Source organism: Neovison vison, chromosome 7, assembly GCF_020171115.1.
Source record: "Neovison vison isolate M4711 chromosome 7, ASM_NN_V1, whole genome shotgun sequence".
In the NCBI taxonomy this organism is placed as follows: Eukaryota; Metazoa; Chordata; class Mammalia; order Carnivora; family Mustelidae; genus Neogale; species Neogale vison.
The window spans coordinates 44050367-44071301 of record NC_058097.1 but is presented as its reverse complement, the minus strand read 5'-3'; the positions used below and the strand labels follow the sequence as shown (position 1 = coordinate 44071301).

Below are 20935 nucleotides of genomic sequence, written 5' to 3'. Positions count from 1 at the left end.
GGGTTGCTCTAAACATTTTTTTAAAAAGATTTTATTTATTTGACAGAGACCACAAGTAGGTAGAGAGGCAGTCAGAGTGGGGGAGGGGGGAAGCAGGCTCCCCACTGAGCAGAGAACCTGATGCAGGGCTGGATCCCAGGACCCTGATGTGTTCTATCCATACGATGGAATATTATTCAGCAATAAAGGGGAATGAAGTTCTGGTAACATACTACAATATGGATATACCTTGAAAACATAATAAATGAAAAAAATCTAGTCACAAAATGCCACATATCATATGATTCCATTTATATGAAATGCTATCCAAGTCCATAGAGGCAGAAAGTAGATTTGTGTCTGCTTAGGGCCGAGGGAGGAGGGGAAAAAGGAGATTGCCTGTTAATGGGCTTTCTTTTGTAGAAGTGAAAATGTTCTAAAATTAGATCATGGGGATATAGTAAAAAAAACATAGAATTTATGTATTTTAAATGATTGACTTAGATAATATGCATAGTATATCTCAGTAAAGCTATTTAAACAAAAATCAAAGCTAACCTAAAATTAGTGGAGGAGAATCTAGATAAAACCATGTTGGCCATGACCTGATAATTACTGAAGCTAGTACATGGAGGATTTTCATACTGTTTAAACTATACTTTTGAGTGTGTTTGCAGATTTCTGTTATTAAAGGGTTAAAGAAAAATAGAACTAACCTAATGCCTAATGAAGCTAATAAAGCTAATATCTAATACTAGAAGCATTCACAGTAAAATCAGGGAGAAGGCACTATCAAAAGTATTATTTAGCCTTTTTTTCCCCCACTAAATCCATTAGAAAACCAGTACTCCATAGGAAACAACTGCTTTATTTTTTCCCCATAACTTCTATTAAGCTTCTCTGGGCCAATTAATTTCCTGCCTCTGGGTAAGTCTTTCAGTCACAGTTGAAAAATAAACATTTTTCTGGTTCCTTTCAGTCACAAAATTGGTCTAATTTTAGTAATTATTATTATTATTATTTTTAAATTTTTTATTTTTTATAAACATGTATTTTTATCCCCAGGGGTACAGGTCTGTGAATCGCCAGGTTTACACACTTCACAGTACTCACCAAAGCACATACCCTCCCCAATGTCCATAACCCCACACCCCTTCTCCCAACCCCCCTCCCCTAATTTTAGTAATTAGAATGTCCATTTCACTGTACTAATTTATGCCATAAACTTTAGTTTTTAAAAAAAGTTATAAAAGTTACACCTTGTTTTATGTGGCAAAAACATATAGGCAAAGTTGTTGCTGCTGTTGTTGTTATTATTATTATTATTATTTTAGAAAAACTGAACTGTAGGGTAAGAATGAGGATTGTCTCTGTGTACGGCTGAGGTGAGGAGTTCTGGGGGGATGGGAGTTGACAGACTGTCTTGGGCTTGAGAAGAGAGAAGACTTAAATAGGGAAGTCTTGGTCCTTCTGATCAGAGCATACTGGGTTCCTGGACAAAGGATACCATTTGGGTGAATTTGCTTGAGGACCTGAGTGAGGACCACAGAGGAGGGATCTCCTCAGGCCAGTCAAAGCAGCTATGTCTTGGGTTCACTGAAGTGGGACAAGGTCTGGCCTGAATCACTTGGCTGAGGCAAGAACCTGGCTTAATCAGATGAAGGAGAGGGAATAGGAGTCTATATTCCTTGGAATCCACTAGCCAGGATCCATTTCTCTAGAGCTAAAGCCTTGGACTTCTGAGGTTGAAGAAGTAGGGTTTATCCCATACTCCCACTGACCACAGTTACGTCATAAGACCTGGTGTGATCAGCTGAAAGCCAGTGTGGTTTTCTAGAACATTTCTTTGCTTACCCAGTCTGCTTTCTCAGAATACTATCCTTTCTCAGGAAAACAGCCCCAAGAAGGATTCATCCTCTCCTGAATACTGAAAGCCATGGCCCAGGTGAGTTGATGCTTTTTTCTTACCTTCCTCACATTTAGTTTCAAAAAGAAAGAAAGAAAAGAAAAAGAAAAAAAAATTTCTAATGGTCATGTGACTATTTGTTTTCCTACTCCTAACATTTTTGACTATCAGGTTCCCTTTTCCCCTTCAGGATCCTTGGTATCCTTTCCCCCTCAGTCTAACCAGATAATACATCACCATTCTTAAGTGCCCTCTTCTTTTGACCCAGCATTAATATTTTCCTCTAGCATCTCTTTTCTCAGCCCTCTCCCAGGAGCTATGATGGAAAGGAAATGAATTCTTTTTTTTTTCTTTTTTTTTTTAAGATTTTATTTATTTATTTGACAGAGAACACAAGTAGGCAAAGAGGCAGGCAGAGAGAGAGAGAGAAGCAGGCTCTGCACTGAGCAGAGAGCCCGATGCGGGGCTCGATCCCAGGACCCTGGGATCATGACCTGGGCCGAAGGCAGAGGCTTTAACCTGCTGAGCCACCCAGGCGCCCCAGGAAATGAATTCTTATAAAAAGAAATGAGAGTAGTTTTGTAGAATGAACTTAGTCTTTCCAGTGACTTGAAGAGGTGGAGAAGTACAAGTTGCTTAGGTGGGAGCAAGCACGGGTTTGTTCTACGGATTGGTATTTACCAGTCAGATAGAATAGGAAATGATGTTGGTAGTTCCAGATGTTCCAAATGCGACACCTCCTGGTTTATGAGCTTGGAAGATTGTGGTCTCGGTAGCTGATCCTATAGGTCTCTGTGACTTTTAGGGCATCCATGAACGAATTTCAATTTGAAGTTGAACAGGAAATGTGGGTCATGAGGAATTTCCATATGACTCACCAGTTTGTTTGTTTTTGTTTTTTATCTCAGAAATAAAGATACTCCCTAAATGGAGATACTTGCATCTCTTTTAGCTATTTACAATAGAATACATCCATATTTTAATGAATATTCCTATATTGCTATCTTGATTAATCAAGTTTTTCGACATTTTTTAGTTATTTTTTTGCAAGGTATGTGTGCATTTAGATTTGCTATGTCACACTCTACTTCCTTATCCCACAACAGTTATATCACAATTTTGTTTAAAGCAATGCTATTTGTGTGCTTAGAGCCTTGCGGATATTCTATTCTCTACCAACCCCCTTTAAAAATTTTCATAATAATGAATTTCAGACATAGGAAAGTGGAGGAGTTAAGAACTCCCATATACTTACCATTCAGCTTCACCTCCCAGTCAATCTTGTTTCATTTATATTGATACCTGTTTCTTTCTTACACATTACCCTGTCCTCACTCCTATATGCAGGATTATTTTGAAGAAAATACAAATTGTATTTCTAAAAGATAAGGATTATTTTTAAGAACAACCATTATGCCATTATTGCCTCTAGAGAAGTTAGAAGTAATTTGTTAGTATCATCAATATCTAGCCAGTGTTCAAATTTTCATAATCGTTGAATTCTTTAATTGCTTATTTGAATTAGAATCCAAATAAGGACTGTGCACTGCAGTTCACTGAGGTCTTTTGAATCTTTTATTCTGTAGGTACCCCTTCCATCTATTTTCTTTCTGTGTATGTTTTTGTTAGAAAAGGAAAAAAAAATGGTTTGTTTGTCCACTCTTCGGATTTTGCCGATTGCATCTCTGTGGCATCATTTAACTGTTTCCTGAAAATTGGTAGTTAAGTCTAGATGCTTGATCAGATTCAGTTGGGATTTTTTTTTTTTTTTTGTCATGAGTATGTCATAGGGGGTAATATGTGAGTCTATCAGGAGGCACATTATATCTAGTTCTGTTCCTTTTTGTAATGTTACCCACCATTGATGGTTACTGTCTAGATTAGAGGTTGCAGAATGATATTTTAATTCTGTCATTCCTCTTTCATAGATTAGGTGAAATTCTCTTTATAAATTAAAACTTCTCATCAACTGTCTGGTTACCCTAAAGGATAGTCTGTCTAGGAAAGAATATTTGAATAATGAGTTAGTTTCTTAGAATCCTAAAAAGGTGACCAGAAGATTTTTAAATTAATTGTTGTTACGAGCTCATGATTTAAACATTTTTTAATCTATAGGTCCATTATATTAGATCCTCAAATTATACCATTTTTGGCCATAGAGAGGCTCTTCAAGTTGGTGCCTGAGTCCTTGTAATATGATTCTAATAGTTTTTGATAGCTCTCTTGCTTTCTGATACAATAGAATAGTTCAGACTCATCCTGTGCATTTCTGACTCAATCCTGAAATCATCTCTTTTCCCAAAGGACCTTGGTTCTTTTCATTTGAATATGATACTTAAGGACTACAATGTAGACACTGGGGTGTTTATTTGTACTGGATAAATTATTATTTCTAGGCCTTTTCAATAAATACAGTCAGGAACTTGTTTGTTTTCAATATAAAATAAACTGATTAACCTTTTTGTTCAGTTAACATATAATGTTATATTTGTTTCAGGTGTACAATATAGTGATTCAGCAATTCCATATATTACTCAGTGCTCATCAAGATAAGTGTACTCTTAATCCCCTTCATTTATTCCACCCATCCCCCAACCACCTCCGCTCTAGTAACCATTTGTTTTTTCTCTATGGTTTAGAGTCTTTTTTTTTTTTTTTCTTTTCTCTTCTTTTTTTTTTTTTGGTCTCTTTTTTTACTTTGTTGGTTTGTTTCATTTTTAAAATTTGACATATGAATGAAATTATATGGTATTTGTCTTTCTCTGACTTGCTTATTTTCCTTAGATCCATCCATGTTGTTGCAATGGCAAGATTTCATTCTTTTTATGGCTGAGTAATATTCCATTGTCTATATAAATACCATAGCTTGTCCCTTCACCTATCAATGGACATTGAGGTTGCTTCCATAATTTGGGTATTGTAAGTAATGCTGCCATATAAACATAGGGGTGCATGTATCCCTTTGAATTAATATTTTGTATTCAGTAATGCAATTACTGGATCATAGAGTAGTTATATTTTTAGTTTTTTGAGGAACTTCCATGCTGTCTTCCACAGTGGCCATACCAGTTTGAATTCCCACCCTAGCGCAAGAGGGTTCATGTTCTCCATGTCCTCACCAACACCTGTTGTTTCTTGTGTTGTTGATTTTAGCCATTCTGACAGGTGTGAGGTGATATCTCATTGTGGTTTTGATTTACATTTCCTGATGAACAGTGATGTTGAGCATCTTCTCATGTATCTGTTGGCCATCTGTATGTCTTCCTTGGAGGAATGTCTGTTCATGTCTTTTGCCCATTTTAAAAAATTGGATTATTTGTTTTTAGGATGTTGATTTGTATCAGTTTTTTATATATTTTGGATATTAACCCTTTGTCGGATATATCACTTGCAAATATCTTCTCTCATTCTATAGGTTGCCTTTGCGACCTTTGTTGATTGTTTCCTTTGCTATGCAGAAACTTCTTATTTTCACGTAGTCCCAATAGTTTATTTTTGCTTTTATTTCCCTTGTCTCAGGAGACATATCTAGAAAGATGTTACAGCTGATACCAGAGAAGTTACTGCCTGTGGTCTCTCCTAGGATTTTTATGATTTTAGGTCTCATGTTTAGGTCTTTAATTCAGTTTGTTTTTGTATATGGTGTAAGAAAGTGGTCCAGTTTCATTCTTTTGCATGTCGCTATTGAGTTTTCCCAACACCATTTGTTGAAGAGACTGTCTTCCCCATTGTATATTCTTTCCTCTCTTGTCAAAGATTAATTGGCCACATAATTGTGGTTTTATTTCTGGGCTTTCTGTTCTGTTCCATTTGTCTATGTGTCTATTTTTGTGCCCGTTCCATACTGTTTTGATTATTACAACTTTATAATTTAACTTGAAGCCTGAAATTGTGATAACTCCAGTTTTGTTATTTTTTCAAGATTTCTTTGGCTACTCCAGTCTTTTGTGGTTCCATACAAACTTTAGGAGTGTTTGCTTTAGTTCTGTGAAAAATGCTGTTGGTATTTTGATATGGATTGCATTAAATCTGTAGATTGCTTTGGATCCTACAGACATTTTAATGGTATTTGTTCTCCCAGTCCATGAGTATGGAATATCTCCATTTATTTGTCATCTGCAATTTCTTTCACCAGTGTTTTATAGTTTCCAGAGCATGGGTCTTTTGCAACTTTGGTTAAGTTTATTCATAGATTTTCTTTTAGATTTTATTTTTGGATGTATTCTCTACAGCCAACATGGGGCTCAGACTTAAAACCCCAAGATCAGGAGTCACATGCTCTACCAACTGAGCCAGCCAGGCACCCTCTAGAAATATTATTATAAAATTAATTACTCCTGCATCTATTTTTAAGATCCAAAGATACTGATTAAGAGTGATACAATACAGTCATTCATTTGCTTTACCCCACAGTACAAGTGCAATAGTCTCTGATTATTTCTTTTATTACACAAGTAATACATATGTTTATTGTTTCAGGGATCAGTGATGTTCAGTGATGTGTCTGTAGACTTCTCACAGGAGGAGTGGGAGTGCCTGGACCCTGGTCAGAGGGACTTGTACAGAGATGTGATGTTGGAGAACTATAGCAATCTGCTGTCAATGGGTAAGGGCTTCTATACCAGTAATTTAGAGTTCTCCTCTGGCATGTTTCTTCCACAGTGAATTTCCCAGCTGCTTTTCAAGTTACCGGCTGAATTTCTGCTCCCTATTCCCAAATAAGTGGTTTGAGCTGCAATGCAAAGGAAGAGTTGGAAATGGGCAACTCCAATGACTGTGGCAGAAGCTTCAACCTCTTTCTTTGGCTGTTCCTGTAGTGGCATCTCCTCTTTGGTCATCAAGGGACTGGATCTGATTTCTGGATCTGGTTTACCCACAGCGTAACCATGTCCCATATCTTTTCTTGTGAGCAGGACTTTACATTCCTAAGCCTCAAGTTATCTCCTTATTGGAACAAGGAAAAGAGCCCTGGATGGTTGGCAGAGAGCTGACAAGAGGCCTGTGTTCAGGTGAGTGAGAAGCGATTGGGTAGGAGCAAGGCACCACAGGTAAACCCAGCACCTTTGAGGTGTTGTCTAGGCTTGTGGGAAAAAACCAAGTCCTCTTAGAATGAGTTTACAAATGACCCATTTCATTCTTTCTCTCACTTAATACTCTTTCTGCTACTCTTCTCCAACAACTGCCATAATTTCAAATAGGAGGGGCTCTTCACTTCCCCTCCAATAAAACAGTTTTACCCGGGGCACCTGGGTGGCTCAGTGGGTCAAAGCCTCTGCCTTCCGCTCAGGTCAGGATCCCAGAGTCCTGGGATCCAGCCCCTTATTGGGCTCTCTGCTCCGCAGGGAGCCTGCTTCCTCCTCTCTCTCTCTCTGCCTGCCTCTCTGCCTACTTGTAATCTCTGTCTGTCAAATAAATAAATAAAATATTTAAAACAAACACTTTCACCCATATTTTAGATTCAGTTCCTTGCTGCTTTCCTTCCTCTCACCTGGTTTGTGTGTATGCATGCCTGCACATGCGCGTATGCACTGCCCCGCCTCCAAGTGCTGGTCTTCGTGAATATTACTAGCCAGTGACTTGTTTTATCAGTTGATTGTGCATTTTTCCTTTACCCAGTGTTTTTCATTTACTGATTTTTGCCAGGGAGCCTGCCAGGTGCTGTCGTTTGCTAATCATGTCACCTATTAACTTGGGAGTCGAAAAGTATTGCTAAAATATATCCATGAATAGGGGACACCTGGGTGGCTCAGTCGGTTAAGCGACTGCCTTTGGGTCAGGTCATGATCCCAGGGTCCTGGGATCGAACCCCACATTGGGCTCCCTGCTCAGTGGAGAGCCTGCTTCTCTCTCTCTCTCCCTCTGCCTACCTGTGCTCACTTGCGCGCTCTCTCTCTCTGTCAAATAAATAAATAAAATCTTTAAAAAAAAAAAAATATATATATATATATATATCCATGAATAATTTCCACCAAGTAGAGTCTAGTAAAGAGAATCAGGGAGCTCAGAGGGAAGTCAGAGGCTCAATATGCAGAAGTGGAAAATCTGTACTGAATAAATAGTTGGGAGGCTTGCAGGTGATTGCCGTCACCTCCTGTGATGACGATGTTGGGGAAAATGAAAAGGCCTATAATGGAAATGAAGAGGTGGCAGAAAAGGCGAGATTTAGGATAAAGTGTTACCTTATCTTAAATACTTTAGAAGAGCATTACTATATAGTAAGTATTGGTCCCGGTGCTGGGATTACAGCATTGAATAAAACATTCAGAGTTTTGCTCTGGTGGAGCCTGTGTTCTAGAGGGTGAAGGAGAAAAAACAGATATGTTTTTAATGTCAGATGGCGGGAAGTGGTATGAAGGGAGGTTAGAGAAGGCCTCTTTGATGAGGTGATAATTTAACCAAGACCTGCAGGAAGCAAGTGAATAAATGTTGTAAGTATCTGGTAGAAGAGATTCAGACAGAAGGAAAAGGAAGAACAAAGTCCCTGAATGAGGAGCTTTTTGGCTCTTTCCATTGTGACTGGAACGGAATAAGCAAAGAGGGACTTGTGGGAAAGGAGATCAGCAAAGTAGCAGGATGTATGTGTGTTTGTGTGTTTGTGTGCTAGGTGCATGTGAGAGGTGGGGTGTACCTGCTGATGATTTGGGGTCCTGTGGGCCTTGGCTATGGGCTTTGAATTCTATTCTGAATGAGATGACTTGAGCAGAGGAGTGACATCATGTTTTTAAGGAGGTTGCTAATTTTGGATTCTTTTGAATAGAATTTAGGGCATCTGTGAACTTGGATAAGAAGAAAAAATACATCTTAATATTTAGTAAACTCAAACTGAAAATTGCATATCTTCCTACTGTGGTGTTTGGAACAAACCATAGCAGTATTAGTAGTTCCTGTGACTTTGACATGAATGGAAATCACAGACATTTTCATATCATCTTACTGTTAATGTAGACATATTGAAAAATAATTCATGCTGTCAGTATTTCAGAATTACTGTAGTAGTAGGCTCAGTGCTAGGTCTTACAATTTAATGTATTAAGAAAACTCCAGGGTGTCTGCATGGCTCAGTTGGTTTTGTCTACCTTCAGCTCAGGTCATGAATCCAGGGTTCTGGGATTGAGGCCCACATCAGGTTCCCTGCTCAGTGGGGCATCTGCTTCTCCCTCTCCATTTGCCCCCCACTCCCTGCCCCACCACTCACATTCTCTCTCTCTCTAATAAATAAAATCTTTGAAAAAAAAAGAAAACTCCAGATGGAGGGGAGATCCCCCTGTAAAGGCCCTTCTAGGAGGGGAAAGCTTGATGTGTTTGCAGAACTGAAAGAAAGTGGGGTTACTGGGCCAATGAGCAAGCAAGAGTGGAGTGTGAGTCAGGATTGGAGATCAGTTGGTCTACCAGTGAGTGTGAGGAGTTTGGTTTCAAGCAGTGGAACACCAGGCCACGTTAATTTGGGTTGCCAATTGGATTAAAGAGTGTGAGAACTTGGTGGGGAGATGGGTTGGGAGGCTACTTCAGTGGTCTGAGTAAGAGATGATTCTGGTTTGGAAGAGAGGCCATTGGCAGTAGACATAGAAGAGGATAGTTTTTGTGTTTTTTTTTTTTTTAAAGATTTTATTTATTTATTTGACAGAGAGAGATCACAAGTAGGCAGAGAGGCAGGCAGAGAGAGAGAGGAGGAAGCAGGCTCCCTGCTGAGCAGAGAGCCCGATGCGGGACTCGATTCCAGGACCCTGAGATCATGACCTGAGCCGAAGGCAGCGGCTTAACCCACTGAGCCACCCAGGCGCCCGAAGAGGATAGTTTTTTGTTTTTTTTTTTAAGATTTTATTTATTTATTTGACAGAGAGAAATCACAAGTAGACGGAGAGGCAGGCAGAGAGAGAAGGAAGCAGGCTCCCCGCTGAGCAGAGAGCCCGATGCGGGACTCGATCCCAGGACCGTGAGATCATGACCTGAGCCGAAGGCAGCGGCTTAACCCACTGAGCCACCCAGGCGCCCCCCGAAGAGGATAGTTTTAAAAGCCACTTAGGAGCTTAACTGTATGGAAACTGCTGAAATATCTTATGGGGCTAGGGAAAAAAAAATGTATGCTGGAACAAATTCCTCGTTTCTGGCTTGAGATGTTCCAACAGGCTCCATTTTGATGTCTTCAAACCATTTAATTTGCCTAAAATCCCCATTTTTGGTAAGAAATTCTTTCATAATAATAGCTATCAAATGCTGGACACTTGACCCAAAGACATTTATAGGAATTATTCCTTTCCCTCCCAGGACTCATGAGGTAAAGATTATCTCCCTTTTGCTGATGAGGAAATGGGGACTTAGGTTAAATAATTGCCCAGGAGCATACAATGAGTAACTGTCAGAGTTGAATTCCACTCTGTCAGCTTCTACTTCCCGTCATTTTTCCATGACAGTACTTTGTACTGTGTCTTATTTTCTTCCCGTCTGCCTTAAACATTAGCTGCCTCCTTTCTCAGCCACTGCAGTGGTACATGAGTCAGTCTCTTCTCCCAAGATCAGCATCACGGAATTCCAAGGCAAACAGTATTTTTACTCAATCACCGGAATATAACATATTCTGAGTCTTCCCTATCTGCTACTCACAATCAGTTTAGTTCAGTACTTTTGCCTGACTCCAGGCTCGACCTCCTTGTGGCTCGCCCTCTGTATAATCTCTTTCAAATTTCAGCCAATTTGTCCGTCCTTTGGAACCTATTCAGTTTCCGTCACAACCAGGAGTGCTGCAGTTGTGACACTAAGTGCCCAGAGTTAGCGTAGACCCCACAGGGTTGTGCATAAGACTGCCCTCCCTTTATATTGTTTTATTTTTATTTTTTTTTAAGATTTTATTTATTTATTTGCCAGAGAGAGAGAGAGGAGCGAGAGTGAGCACAAGTAGCCAGAGAGGCAGGCAGAGGCAGAGAGAGAAGCAGGCTCCCCGCCAAGCAAGGAGCCCGATGTGGGACTCGATCCCAGGACGCTGGGATCATGACCTGAGCCGAAGGCAGCTGCTTAACCAACTGAGCCACCCAGGCATCCCTATATTGTTTTATTTTTAAATATTTTATTTACTTATTTGAGAGAGCGAAAAAGCAAGCATGAATGGGGGGAGGGGGAGAGGGAGAAGCCGACTCCCTTCTGAGCTTGATCCCAGGAACTTGTGATCATGACCTGAACCAAAGGCAGATGCTTAACCAACTGAGCCAGCCACCCAGGTGCTGCTGCCCTAACTTTAGATGCCAGCTGCAAGTCTCAGAGTTCTTAGACACCTCCACTTCTGAGCAGCTGGCTATAAATTTGGGGATTTCCACAGCTCCTGCAAGTTTAATAATTTGCTAGAATGACTCACAGAACTCCAGGAAGCTTCATACTTATAATTGCAGTTTTACTCTGAAGGATACATATTAGGGCAAGGTCTAGTAGGCTTCCAGTTACAGAGGTTCCATGCCCTCTCCCTGTGGAGTCAAGATATATCACCTTCCTGGCGCATCAAGTGTGTTCACCAACCAGAAAGTCTGAGCTTTGGTGTACAGAGTTTTTATTGGGATTTAATCACACTGGCATGACTGAGTGTGTCATTGGCCACTCAATCTCTGGCTCTTCTCTCCTCCGCAGAAGTCCAATAGCTGTAAGTCCCAACCCCGTAATAACATGCTGAATCTTTCTGGTGACCAGTCCTACAACTATCTAGGTATCTGCCATGAGTCACCTCATTAGCATAGCAAAACCCAGTCCTATCACTCAGGAAATTCCAAAGGTTTTTGAAGCTCTGTGTTAGAAACCAGGGACAAAGAACAAATTTATTCTTTATCATACTGCAGAGCCCAGAAATCTTCCCCAATGTGCATTTGTTCCTCTCAGGAAGCCTTTAATAGAGGTCAGGAAATTATCCTCTTTTTGTGGTATATATAGTACCATTATGGTTTCTTATGTGTACATACATGCATGCTTATATACATGTATGTATGACTTGTAATCTTTTCATATGCCCAAGTATTGTATGTTTTCTATCCTTCCCTTCTGATTCTGATGCACATCAATATTTGAGAATCATTGTGGGTTCCTTTTTCTGTAGTCTTCTCCCTCACAATCTGCATTAGATCTCATTAATTTCAGTGCATTTTGGGGGTCTCTTTTCAGATTAAACAGATGTACTTGAGAACTCTATGTCATTTACTGTGAAATACTGTTTTCACTTTAATTTTCCTATTTCTATTATAAAAGTTTAACTTTTCCCAAATGGGTGGTGGGAGTAGGGCGGTAAGAATATTTACCATTTCATTTTCTTTCAGATCTGGAATCAATGTGTGAAACCAAGTTACTGTCTCTGAAGAAGGAAGTTTATGAAATAGAGTCATGCCAGAGGGAAATAATGGGACTTACAAAGCATGGCTTTGAGTACTCCAGTTTTAGAGACATTTTGGAATATAGAAACCACTTTGAAAAACAACTGGGATATCAAAGTGGGCATTTCAGCCAAGAAATACTCACTCATGAATACATGCCCACGTTTATTCAACAGACATTCTTTACTCTACATCAAATAATTAATAATGAAGAGAAACCCTATGAATGTAAGAAATGTGGAAAGGTCTTTAGTCAGAATTCACAATTTATTCAACATCAAAGAATTCATATTGGTGAAAAATCTTATGAATGCAAGGAGTGTGGGAAATTCTTTAGTTGTGGCTCCCATGTTACTCGACATCTGAAAATTCATACTGGTGAAAAACCCTTTGAATGTAAGGAATGTGGCAAGGCTTTCAGTTGTAGCTCATACCTTTCTCAACATCAGAGAATTCATACTGGCAAGAAGCCCTATGAATGTAAGGAATGTGGGAAAGCCTTTAGCTATTGCTCAAATCTTATTGACCATCAGAGAATTCACACTGGTGAAAAACCCTATGAATGTAAAGTATGTGGGAAAGCCTTTACTAAGAGCTCACAACTTTTTCAACATGTGAGAATTCATACAGGTGAGAAGCCCTATGAATGTAAAGAATGTGGCAAAGCTTTCACTCAGAGTTCAAAGCTTGTTCAGCATCAGAGAATTCATACTGGTGAAAAACCTTATGAGTGCAAGGAATGTGGCAAGGCCTTTAGTAGTGGCTCAGCGCTTACTAATCATCAGAGAATTCACACTGGGGAGAAACCCTATGATTGTAAGGAATGTGGGAAAGCTTTTACCCAGAGCTCACAACTTCGTCAACATCAGAGAATTCACGCTGGTGAGAAACCCTTTGAATGTCTTGAATGTGGGAAGGCCTTTACTCAGAACTCACAACTTTTTCAACATCAGAGAATTCATACAGATGAAAAACCATATGAATGTAGTGAATGTGGAAAGGCCTTTAATAAATGCTCAAATCTTACACGACATCTGAGAATTCACACTGGTGAAAAGCCCTATAACTGTAAGGAATGTGGAAAGGCATTTAGTAGTGGCTCAGATCTCATTCGTCATCAGGGAACTCATACTGATGAATAATAAAAGTTAAAGCTCTTGTTACCTAACTGATATTTTAAACAAAAAAATTCATGTTTGGTAGTTACACTTTCACTGTTTTTTGTTTTTAAATTTTATTTCGTATTTCTTTTTAATTCAAATGTATTTCAGTCTAAGTTATGAATTAAGATTCTAAATTGACATTTGCCCATCCCATGTCCCCCAATCTTGTACTAAGGACAGTTGTTCAGTAATTATTTTCTTGCCCCTTATTTTATTTTACCTTCTTGGTGAGACATTCATGTTTATATTTGCTTGAATTATTTTTCTTCTCTGATCTACGTGTTTGTGCTTACACCAATATCATGCTGTTTAAAATTGTGTGACCTTGTATTTTTTAATCGTAGAATTACAACCTTGTTTTTGAAGTCAGTATTAATCTTTCATTTCATTTCACAAATGAAAGATTCTGAATCTTTCATTTCACAAATTTGTATTTTCTTACATAAAATGGAAAATCAGAAAACCAGCAACTAAAAACCAAGATTAACAGTCATCATAGCAACTATCAATGACTACTCTGTAAAGATGATAGAGCAAACCTCCCAGACTCTGTTTTTAAAATCATGGTATGCATGCGTGTTATCCCTTCACCTGTTTTTATATCATGCCAAAAAATATGGTTGCCATTTTAGTAAATACAGATTTTTTAAATGAGTTATATATACTTAATTACTTTTCAAAATGACTTTATTACTCGTGTTCTATTTGCATCTAAATGTTTGCAGTTATGAAGTATGCCCTGATTTTTGATCTTTGAATCTTTCTTTCTTTCTTTTTTTTTCCAATTTATTTATTTTCAGAAAAACAGTATTCATTATTTTTTCACCACACCCAGTGCTCCATGCAAGCTGTGCCCTCTATAATACCCACCACCTGGTACCCCAACCACTTCAAACGCCTCAGATTGTTTTTCAGAGTCCATAGTCTCTCATGGTTCACCTCCCCTTCCAATTTACCCAACAGCACATACCCTCCCCAATGTCCATAACCCTACCCCCCTTCTCCCAACCCCCCTCCCCCCAGCAACCCATAGTTTGTTTCGTGAGATTAAGAGTCACTTATGGTTTGTCTCCTTCCCTATCCCATCTTGTTTCATGGATTCTTCTCCTACCCACTTAAGCCCCCATGTTGCATCACCACTTCCTCATTCTTTCTTTCTTTTAAAACACCTATTTCAATGGCTGAAATTATGCACATTTTCTCCCTGTAAACTATTTTGTTCCTTTTTATCCACCCCAATCTCATGCTAGAAAGGTAATTAACCAGTTATCAATGTGTTGTTTACGTCTAGTTTTTGTTTTTACTTTTTACTTTTATATGTTAGTGGCATTTTATTTCTTATGTATTATTAAAGATAATCATGCTGTATGTGTGGGTTTGTTGTGAGGATTCAATGAATTAATAAATGTAAAGTGCTTAGAACTATTCCTATTGCATAGTAAATGCTTAGTAAAAGTTGTCCACTGTGTTCCTTGATACACTCATTTTCAAGTTATCTTTGTTATTTGTAGAGATTACTTTTTTAAAAGTTTATTTAAGGGGTGCCTGGGTGGCTCAGTGAGTTAAGCCTCTGCCTTCGGCTCAGGGTCCTGGCATCAAGCCCCTCGTCGGGCTCTCTGCTTGGCAGGGAGCCTGCTTCCCCCTCTCTCTCTGTCTGCCTGCCTCTCTGCCTACTTGTGATCTCTCTCTGTCAAATAAATAAATAAAATCTTTAAAAAATAATAAAGTTTATTTAAATAATCTCTATACCCTATGTGGTACTTGAATTCATGACCCTGAGATTGAGAGTCACACACTCTTCCGACTGAGCCAGCCAGGTGTACACATATTGGAATACTAGAATATAAAATCCTTTACTCAAATCCTATTTGTGTAAAGGACTTTAACCATGTTGTTTACCTTTGTCTAAGAGAATTCCTAATGGAAAAAAGAGATGAATGTAATGAGATATAGGAAAGGTTTTCTCATCACTCATTATTCAGCATGAAATTTTAAAAGAAAGAAAGAATTTGTGGATAGTCTTCCTTCAGACTCCATCTTCTATGCCTGCACAAGATTAATGCCAGTCTGAAGCCCTGTGAGTATGATGAATAGTTGAAAGCATAGCTGTCAAAAAACAGGAAGAGATAAGAATATGATTCCTAATCATTAGTTCCACCCCCAAAACAGAAAACATACAGGCCACAGTATTTGACCAGAATGGAAGAAACCATAACAACAAGATAGCTGTCAAATATCTGAATTTTAACTTAGTGCTCCCTATTGATTAACATGGGTTAGGGAACTAAGTCCTTAATGTACATATTATTTAATGTGAAAATGCACACAATTGAAAAACCTGTGAATGGCATGTTGTATTGGAAGTTTTATAAACCATTATGCATGTATATATTAAAATGCTAGAGGGGTCATTACTAAACATAGAACTCAAGGAGCTTAAATAAGCAAAAACAAGTCTAAAATATGAGTAGAGAAAGGCATTCTTAGTTATGCAGAAATAAATGAAAAAAGTGGACAAGCTGAAATAGAAAATTTGATTATTTGACAAAAAAGTAGACATTTTAGTCACTTGTGTGGGGAAATAAGGATGATAGATGAGCAACACTGTGAAATTGAAATGACTACATATTTAAAAGGACTTTATCTTTCTGGGTTATGACAATGTTCTGAGATTTGCGGTGTATGGTTGTACAACTTTGTGAAGATACCAAAAACTACTGAACAATATACTTTAAAAGGGTGAATATAATAGTATATGAATTTTATCTCAAGGTAAAAGTACTATAGATATTTTTATACCATATGTGAAAATCTGGACAAAGTATGGGGATTTTTATAAAGAAATTGAACTGACATCAGAATTGACTAGAGCAGGGCGCCTCTGCCTCGGTTCAGGTCATGATCTCAGGGTCCTGGGATCGAGCCCCACATGGGGCTCTCTGCTCAGCAGGGAGCCTGCTTCCCCACCGCACCCCACCCCCGCCTCTCTGCCCAATTGTGATCTCTGTCTGTCAAATTAATCAATCTATCTATCTATCTTTTAAAAAATTGACTAGGGCAGAGGTGTAAAATCTTTTTTAAAAATTTTTCAAAAGATTTTTATTTATTTATATGACAGAGATCACAGGTAGGCAGAGAGAGAGGAGGAAGCAGGCTCCCTGCTGAGCAGAGAGCCCGATGCCGGGCTCTATCCCAGGACCCTGGGATCAAGACCTGAGCTGAAGGCAGGGGCTTTAATCCACTGAGCCACCCAGGCACGCTCCAGTGCTTATATAATTTTTTTTTCAATTTATTTATTTTCAGAAAAACAGTATTCATTATTTTTTCACCACACCCAGTGCTCCATGCAATCCATGTCCTCTATAATACCCACCACCTGGTACCCCAACCTCCCACCCCCCCGCCACTTCAAACCCCTCAGATTGTGTGTAAGTTTCTTATAGCCACCACAATATACAAAATTGTTTAATCGCCACAAGGCTACCTTGATGCTATCACTTTATTTTTTTTAAGATTTTATTTATTTATTTGACAGAGATCATAAGTAGGCAGAGAGGAAGTCCGAGAGAGAGAAGCAGGCTCCGTGCTGAGCATAAAGCCTGATGCAGGGCTCGATCCCAGATCCCTGGGATCATGACCTGAGCCAAAGGCGGAGGCTTTAACCCACTGAGCCATCCAGGCACCCTGATGCTACCACTTTATAACCTTGCCCACCACTTCCCACATCCTCAAGCCCTGGTGACTATTAATCTGTTCACCATTTCAATAATTTTTCAAATTTCAAGAATGCCATATAAATGGAGTCATACAATATATAGACTCTTGTGACTGGCTTTTTTCCCCCCCTAAGCATAATTGCCTTGAAATCCATCTGAGTTGTTGCATATACCAATGGTTGAGTAGTATTGCATGATGTGACTATGCCACAATTTTTTTTGTTTTTTATTTTTGTTTTTTTTTAATGTGCCACAATTTAAAAAACTATTTCTCCATTCAAGGATATATAAATTATTTCCAAGTTTGGGCTATAACAAATAAAGCTAATATGAACATTCGTGTACAGACTTTATGTAAACACAGTTTTCAGTTCTCTGGGATAAATACAAAAGAGTTCCATTGCTGAGTCATATGGTAAGTACATTTTGAGATTTATAAGAAACTGCTGAACTATTTTCAAGAGTGGATGTGTTGTATTATTATATTATATATACTGCAATACATAGGTGATCTAGTTCTCCACATCCTCACCCCCTCTGCTGTTGTCACAATATTTTAGCCATCCTGCCCCTGAAGTAAAGTAACCTTGCAATAACAAATCTGATTTTTTTTTTTTTTGCCTAGTACAGTTTTCTTGTTCCTGCTCTCTTCTGACTATAAAATATCTTGCTTTGTATGGGTCTTTGGAACTCCTTTTTACCTACTAGATTGAGTGCTACCCAATTAAGGAATGTGGAAGAAAGCCAGGGAGATCTTTAAGTTTTGCCCAATTGAATTTTAATATAGCAGAGGTCTCTAGATGCCTGGTATCTCACCCTGGGATGATTTAGCACAGATAAGGCAGATAAGGAGATGGTTGGGATATATAGATCCTGGTTTGGTTGGTTTATATGTAAAAGACATGCTTCTTGCTAAGTAAGCCCTTTGCTAGCTCTAATAATTGATCCCAGGCCTGGGAGGGAATCTCTCTCCAGGTCTGTAAGGCTCCCAAATGCCCAAACATCAGGAATACAGAAAATAAGAAAACATACTTAATGCAACTGGGCTTGTGGTAAATAGATGCCAAAGAGACACAGACAGAATCTAAGAAAACACAGAACTCATATATACAATAGAATCATACTCATCAATAAAAAGGAGTTAGCTATTGATAGGTGAAACAACTTGGCTGGAACTTAAGGGCATTGTGCTTGATGAAAAAAAAAAGCCAATATCAAAAGGCACACCTTGTGTGGTTCTATTTGACATCTTCAAAATGACCAAACTATAGTGACAGGGAACAGGTGAGTAGCTGCCAGGGGACAGGGACATGGATGGGTTGAATAGGTGTGGCTATTAAGGGGTAGCAGATGGGGCTCATCTGAGGTTATGGAACTGACTGTGGTGGTGGTTACAGGAATCCGTCCATGAGGTCAGCATGCCCCTCACTGTCAGCACACACAGACACAAGTGAGCATATGTACAAACTGATGTAAATGGAGTAAGGTGTGTAGCCTGGTTAACAGTATTATACAGAATCAGTTTCCTAGTTTTGATATTGTATCACAGTATATGTCACTGGGGGGAAGCAGGGCGAAAGGTTCAGGACTGAACGTACTACTTTTGCAAATTCCTGTGAGTTTATAATCATGAGATTAAAACTTAATCATAATTTAAAAAGTAAAAAATATAAGTAAAGATGTAAGAGTCAGTACCAATCCCAGACCAACCTAAGAGTCTTATTTTTTGTTCTATGTTTCATTTTCTTGTACAAATACCTTTTTCTCCCAATTTTCAGACTTGCAGAGCCGCTCTGGCTTCAGCTTTTCCATCCCCACAAAGGCGTCTTGGGTGTGGGGGCTGGGGCTCCTGGCACAGCCATCACCGGGGAGCTGAAGACTGTCAAGACTGTTGCCATGTGCACAGCCTCCCCTCTGGATGGCCTTGTCAGGGTGTCCTTGCAGGCCCCATGATGTCGCAGCCTCAGAGCAGGTTTCGCGGTGGACGCAGGGACTTACACAGCCTGTGGGCAACCCGTGCGCATGCGCAGTGCTCTGACTGGGCTGGGTGGGCATTACCTACCTGTGTGACATCTACTTGGACAAGGAGAGTAAACAGAAAATAGCTTCATTTTTGTCTCTCATTGTCACTTTAAATATGCTCAGTGGAGCTAGATCTTCCCTGATCTCGCGGTAAAATTTATTTAAAGATCATGATTTTTTTTTTAATCACTTCTACCTACTACAAATGGTTTCAACTCAGTAATAGAAATGTCCAGTCTTTATGACTGAGTGAAAATTAAGACTCCTTCTTCTGCTTCAATCTGTTTGCAGTTTATGGTAAATTGCTTTTTCCAAAAATGAGTGCAACTATATTTTTGGTCCCACTTGGTCTTCCAGACACTTGCCACTTTTCCTATCAGGAAGTGGAGACAGTTTCCCCTTTCCACTGAAGCTGGGTGGGCCTTATAAATTGCGAGTACAGTGGAAATGATGCTATGTGTTTCTGAGGCTAGGCGTGAAAAGTGATATAGCTTCCAGCTGGATCTTTCTTGGGACTTTTTCCTAGAACCTTGAGCTGCAGTGTAAGATGTCTAAGGCTACCACGCTCTTAAGAAGCCCAAACTAGCCCACACAGAAAGACACATGGAGAAACCCTAAGATTACATTAAATAAGAGAGATGTCCCACCAGCTCCCAGTGGCTTTTGGAACTCTGCACAATTTTTCAGGTTCAGCTATCATGAAAAATTTGAGCCCAAACTGTCCAGCCAGATTGTTCCAGGATTCCTGACCCAGGGTAATCATGAAAGATAATAAATTATTGCTGTCGTTTGAAACCATTAAACTGGACAGACTGAATATTCAAACAGACAATGATAGATCATATATAACAACAGAATTCTGATCTACAAACTTTGCAGCAACCAACTAGTTTCCAATCAGGAAACCAAACTACAACCTTGGCAGTGATCAGCCCACAACATTTAGGCTTTGGACAATGACTGCTAGCTCCTCCCCGCCCCCCACCCCTCGCCACTGTTCTCAGTTCAGGACCAACCAGAGAAAAGCCAAATTCGATCCCCAAACCAGCCATATAATATGCAATGCTTCTTTATGCCAATAAACTCCAGTGTATTTCTGAAGCCTTCCTTTTTTCGCTCTAAAGTTTTCCTGCTCCCCTGCCTGCCTTTGAGCTCTGCCAAGCGCAAGTGATGGTGGCTGTAATACCAGTAATTTGAAACAACCTAAGGATAACAAGACAATTACATAAGTGGCCTGTAGAATTTACAAAATACTGCTGAAGTACACTTCGTGTTCAATATATATTTGATTAAAAAAGCAGGTTAAGATGACGAAAAATAGTCACATAAAGGGTATAAGCTTAAATACAGCTACGTCTGAATAGAGTGATTCCAGGCATTTTTTACACCTGATTGCAGACGGCGGAGACACGTATCTGTTTTTGTGCGTTTGGCTCCAGCCCTCACCACCGGGACGTCTCCTGCTGAGGCCCGGAGTTCACCTGCCCGGGTCTCTAGCCTCCAGGAGGGACTGCGAGCGCGCCCCCCGGCCTCCGCGGGGGCTTCTGGGAGTTGTGGTCCAGCAGGTAGGCCCCGCGTCCTTTAGCGCGGAGGCACCAGCCGCGGGCCTTCTGGGTCTGCAGCGCGGGTGGGCTGGGTTGATTCCGGAACGCGGCACATGTAGGTCTCGTGGCGGCCTCGGTGCCCAAGACCTCCAGACGGACGCCCAGAGAGGTGAGTCCCCCCGTTTTACGGGTCGAGGGCGGCGGGAATAGCGGTGAGTCCCCCGGTCGTGTGAAGGGGAACCGAGGAAAACCGAACGTTCGG

At 39.8% G+C, this 20935-nt stretch overlaps 1 protein-coding gene across 2 annotated transcripts in view; it reads left to right on the top strand.

The window, feature by feature from the left end:
• LOC122911600 (zinc finger protein 383) overlaps positions 1 to 20935 on the top strand; it is an 81623-nt gene that overhangs the window by 2400 nt on the left and 58288 nt on the right. Inside the window, exons 2-5 of one of the 2 annotated variants that reach the window (XM_044256454.1) lie at positions 1869 to 1924; positions 6365 to 6491; positions 6799 to 6894; positions 12175 to 13323. In XM_044256454.1, the coding sequence (XP_044112389.1) occupies positions 1916 to 1924; positions 6365 to 6491; positions 6799 to 6894; positions 12175 to 13323 (1381 nt within the window). In that variant the 5' untranslated portion in view covers positions 1869 to 1915. Of the gene's footprint in view, positions 1 to 1850; positions 1925 to 6364; positions 6492 to 6798; positions 6895 to 12174; positions 14213 to 20935 lie in introns of those variants that run through there. The other variant, XM_044256453.1, reaches the window with a different exon arrangement.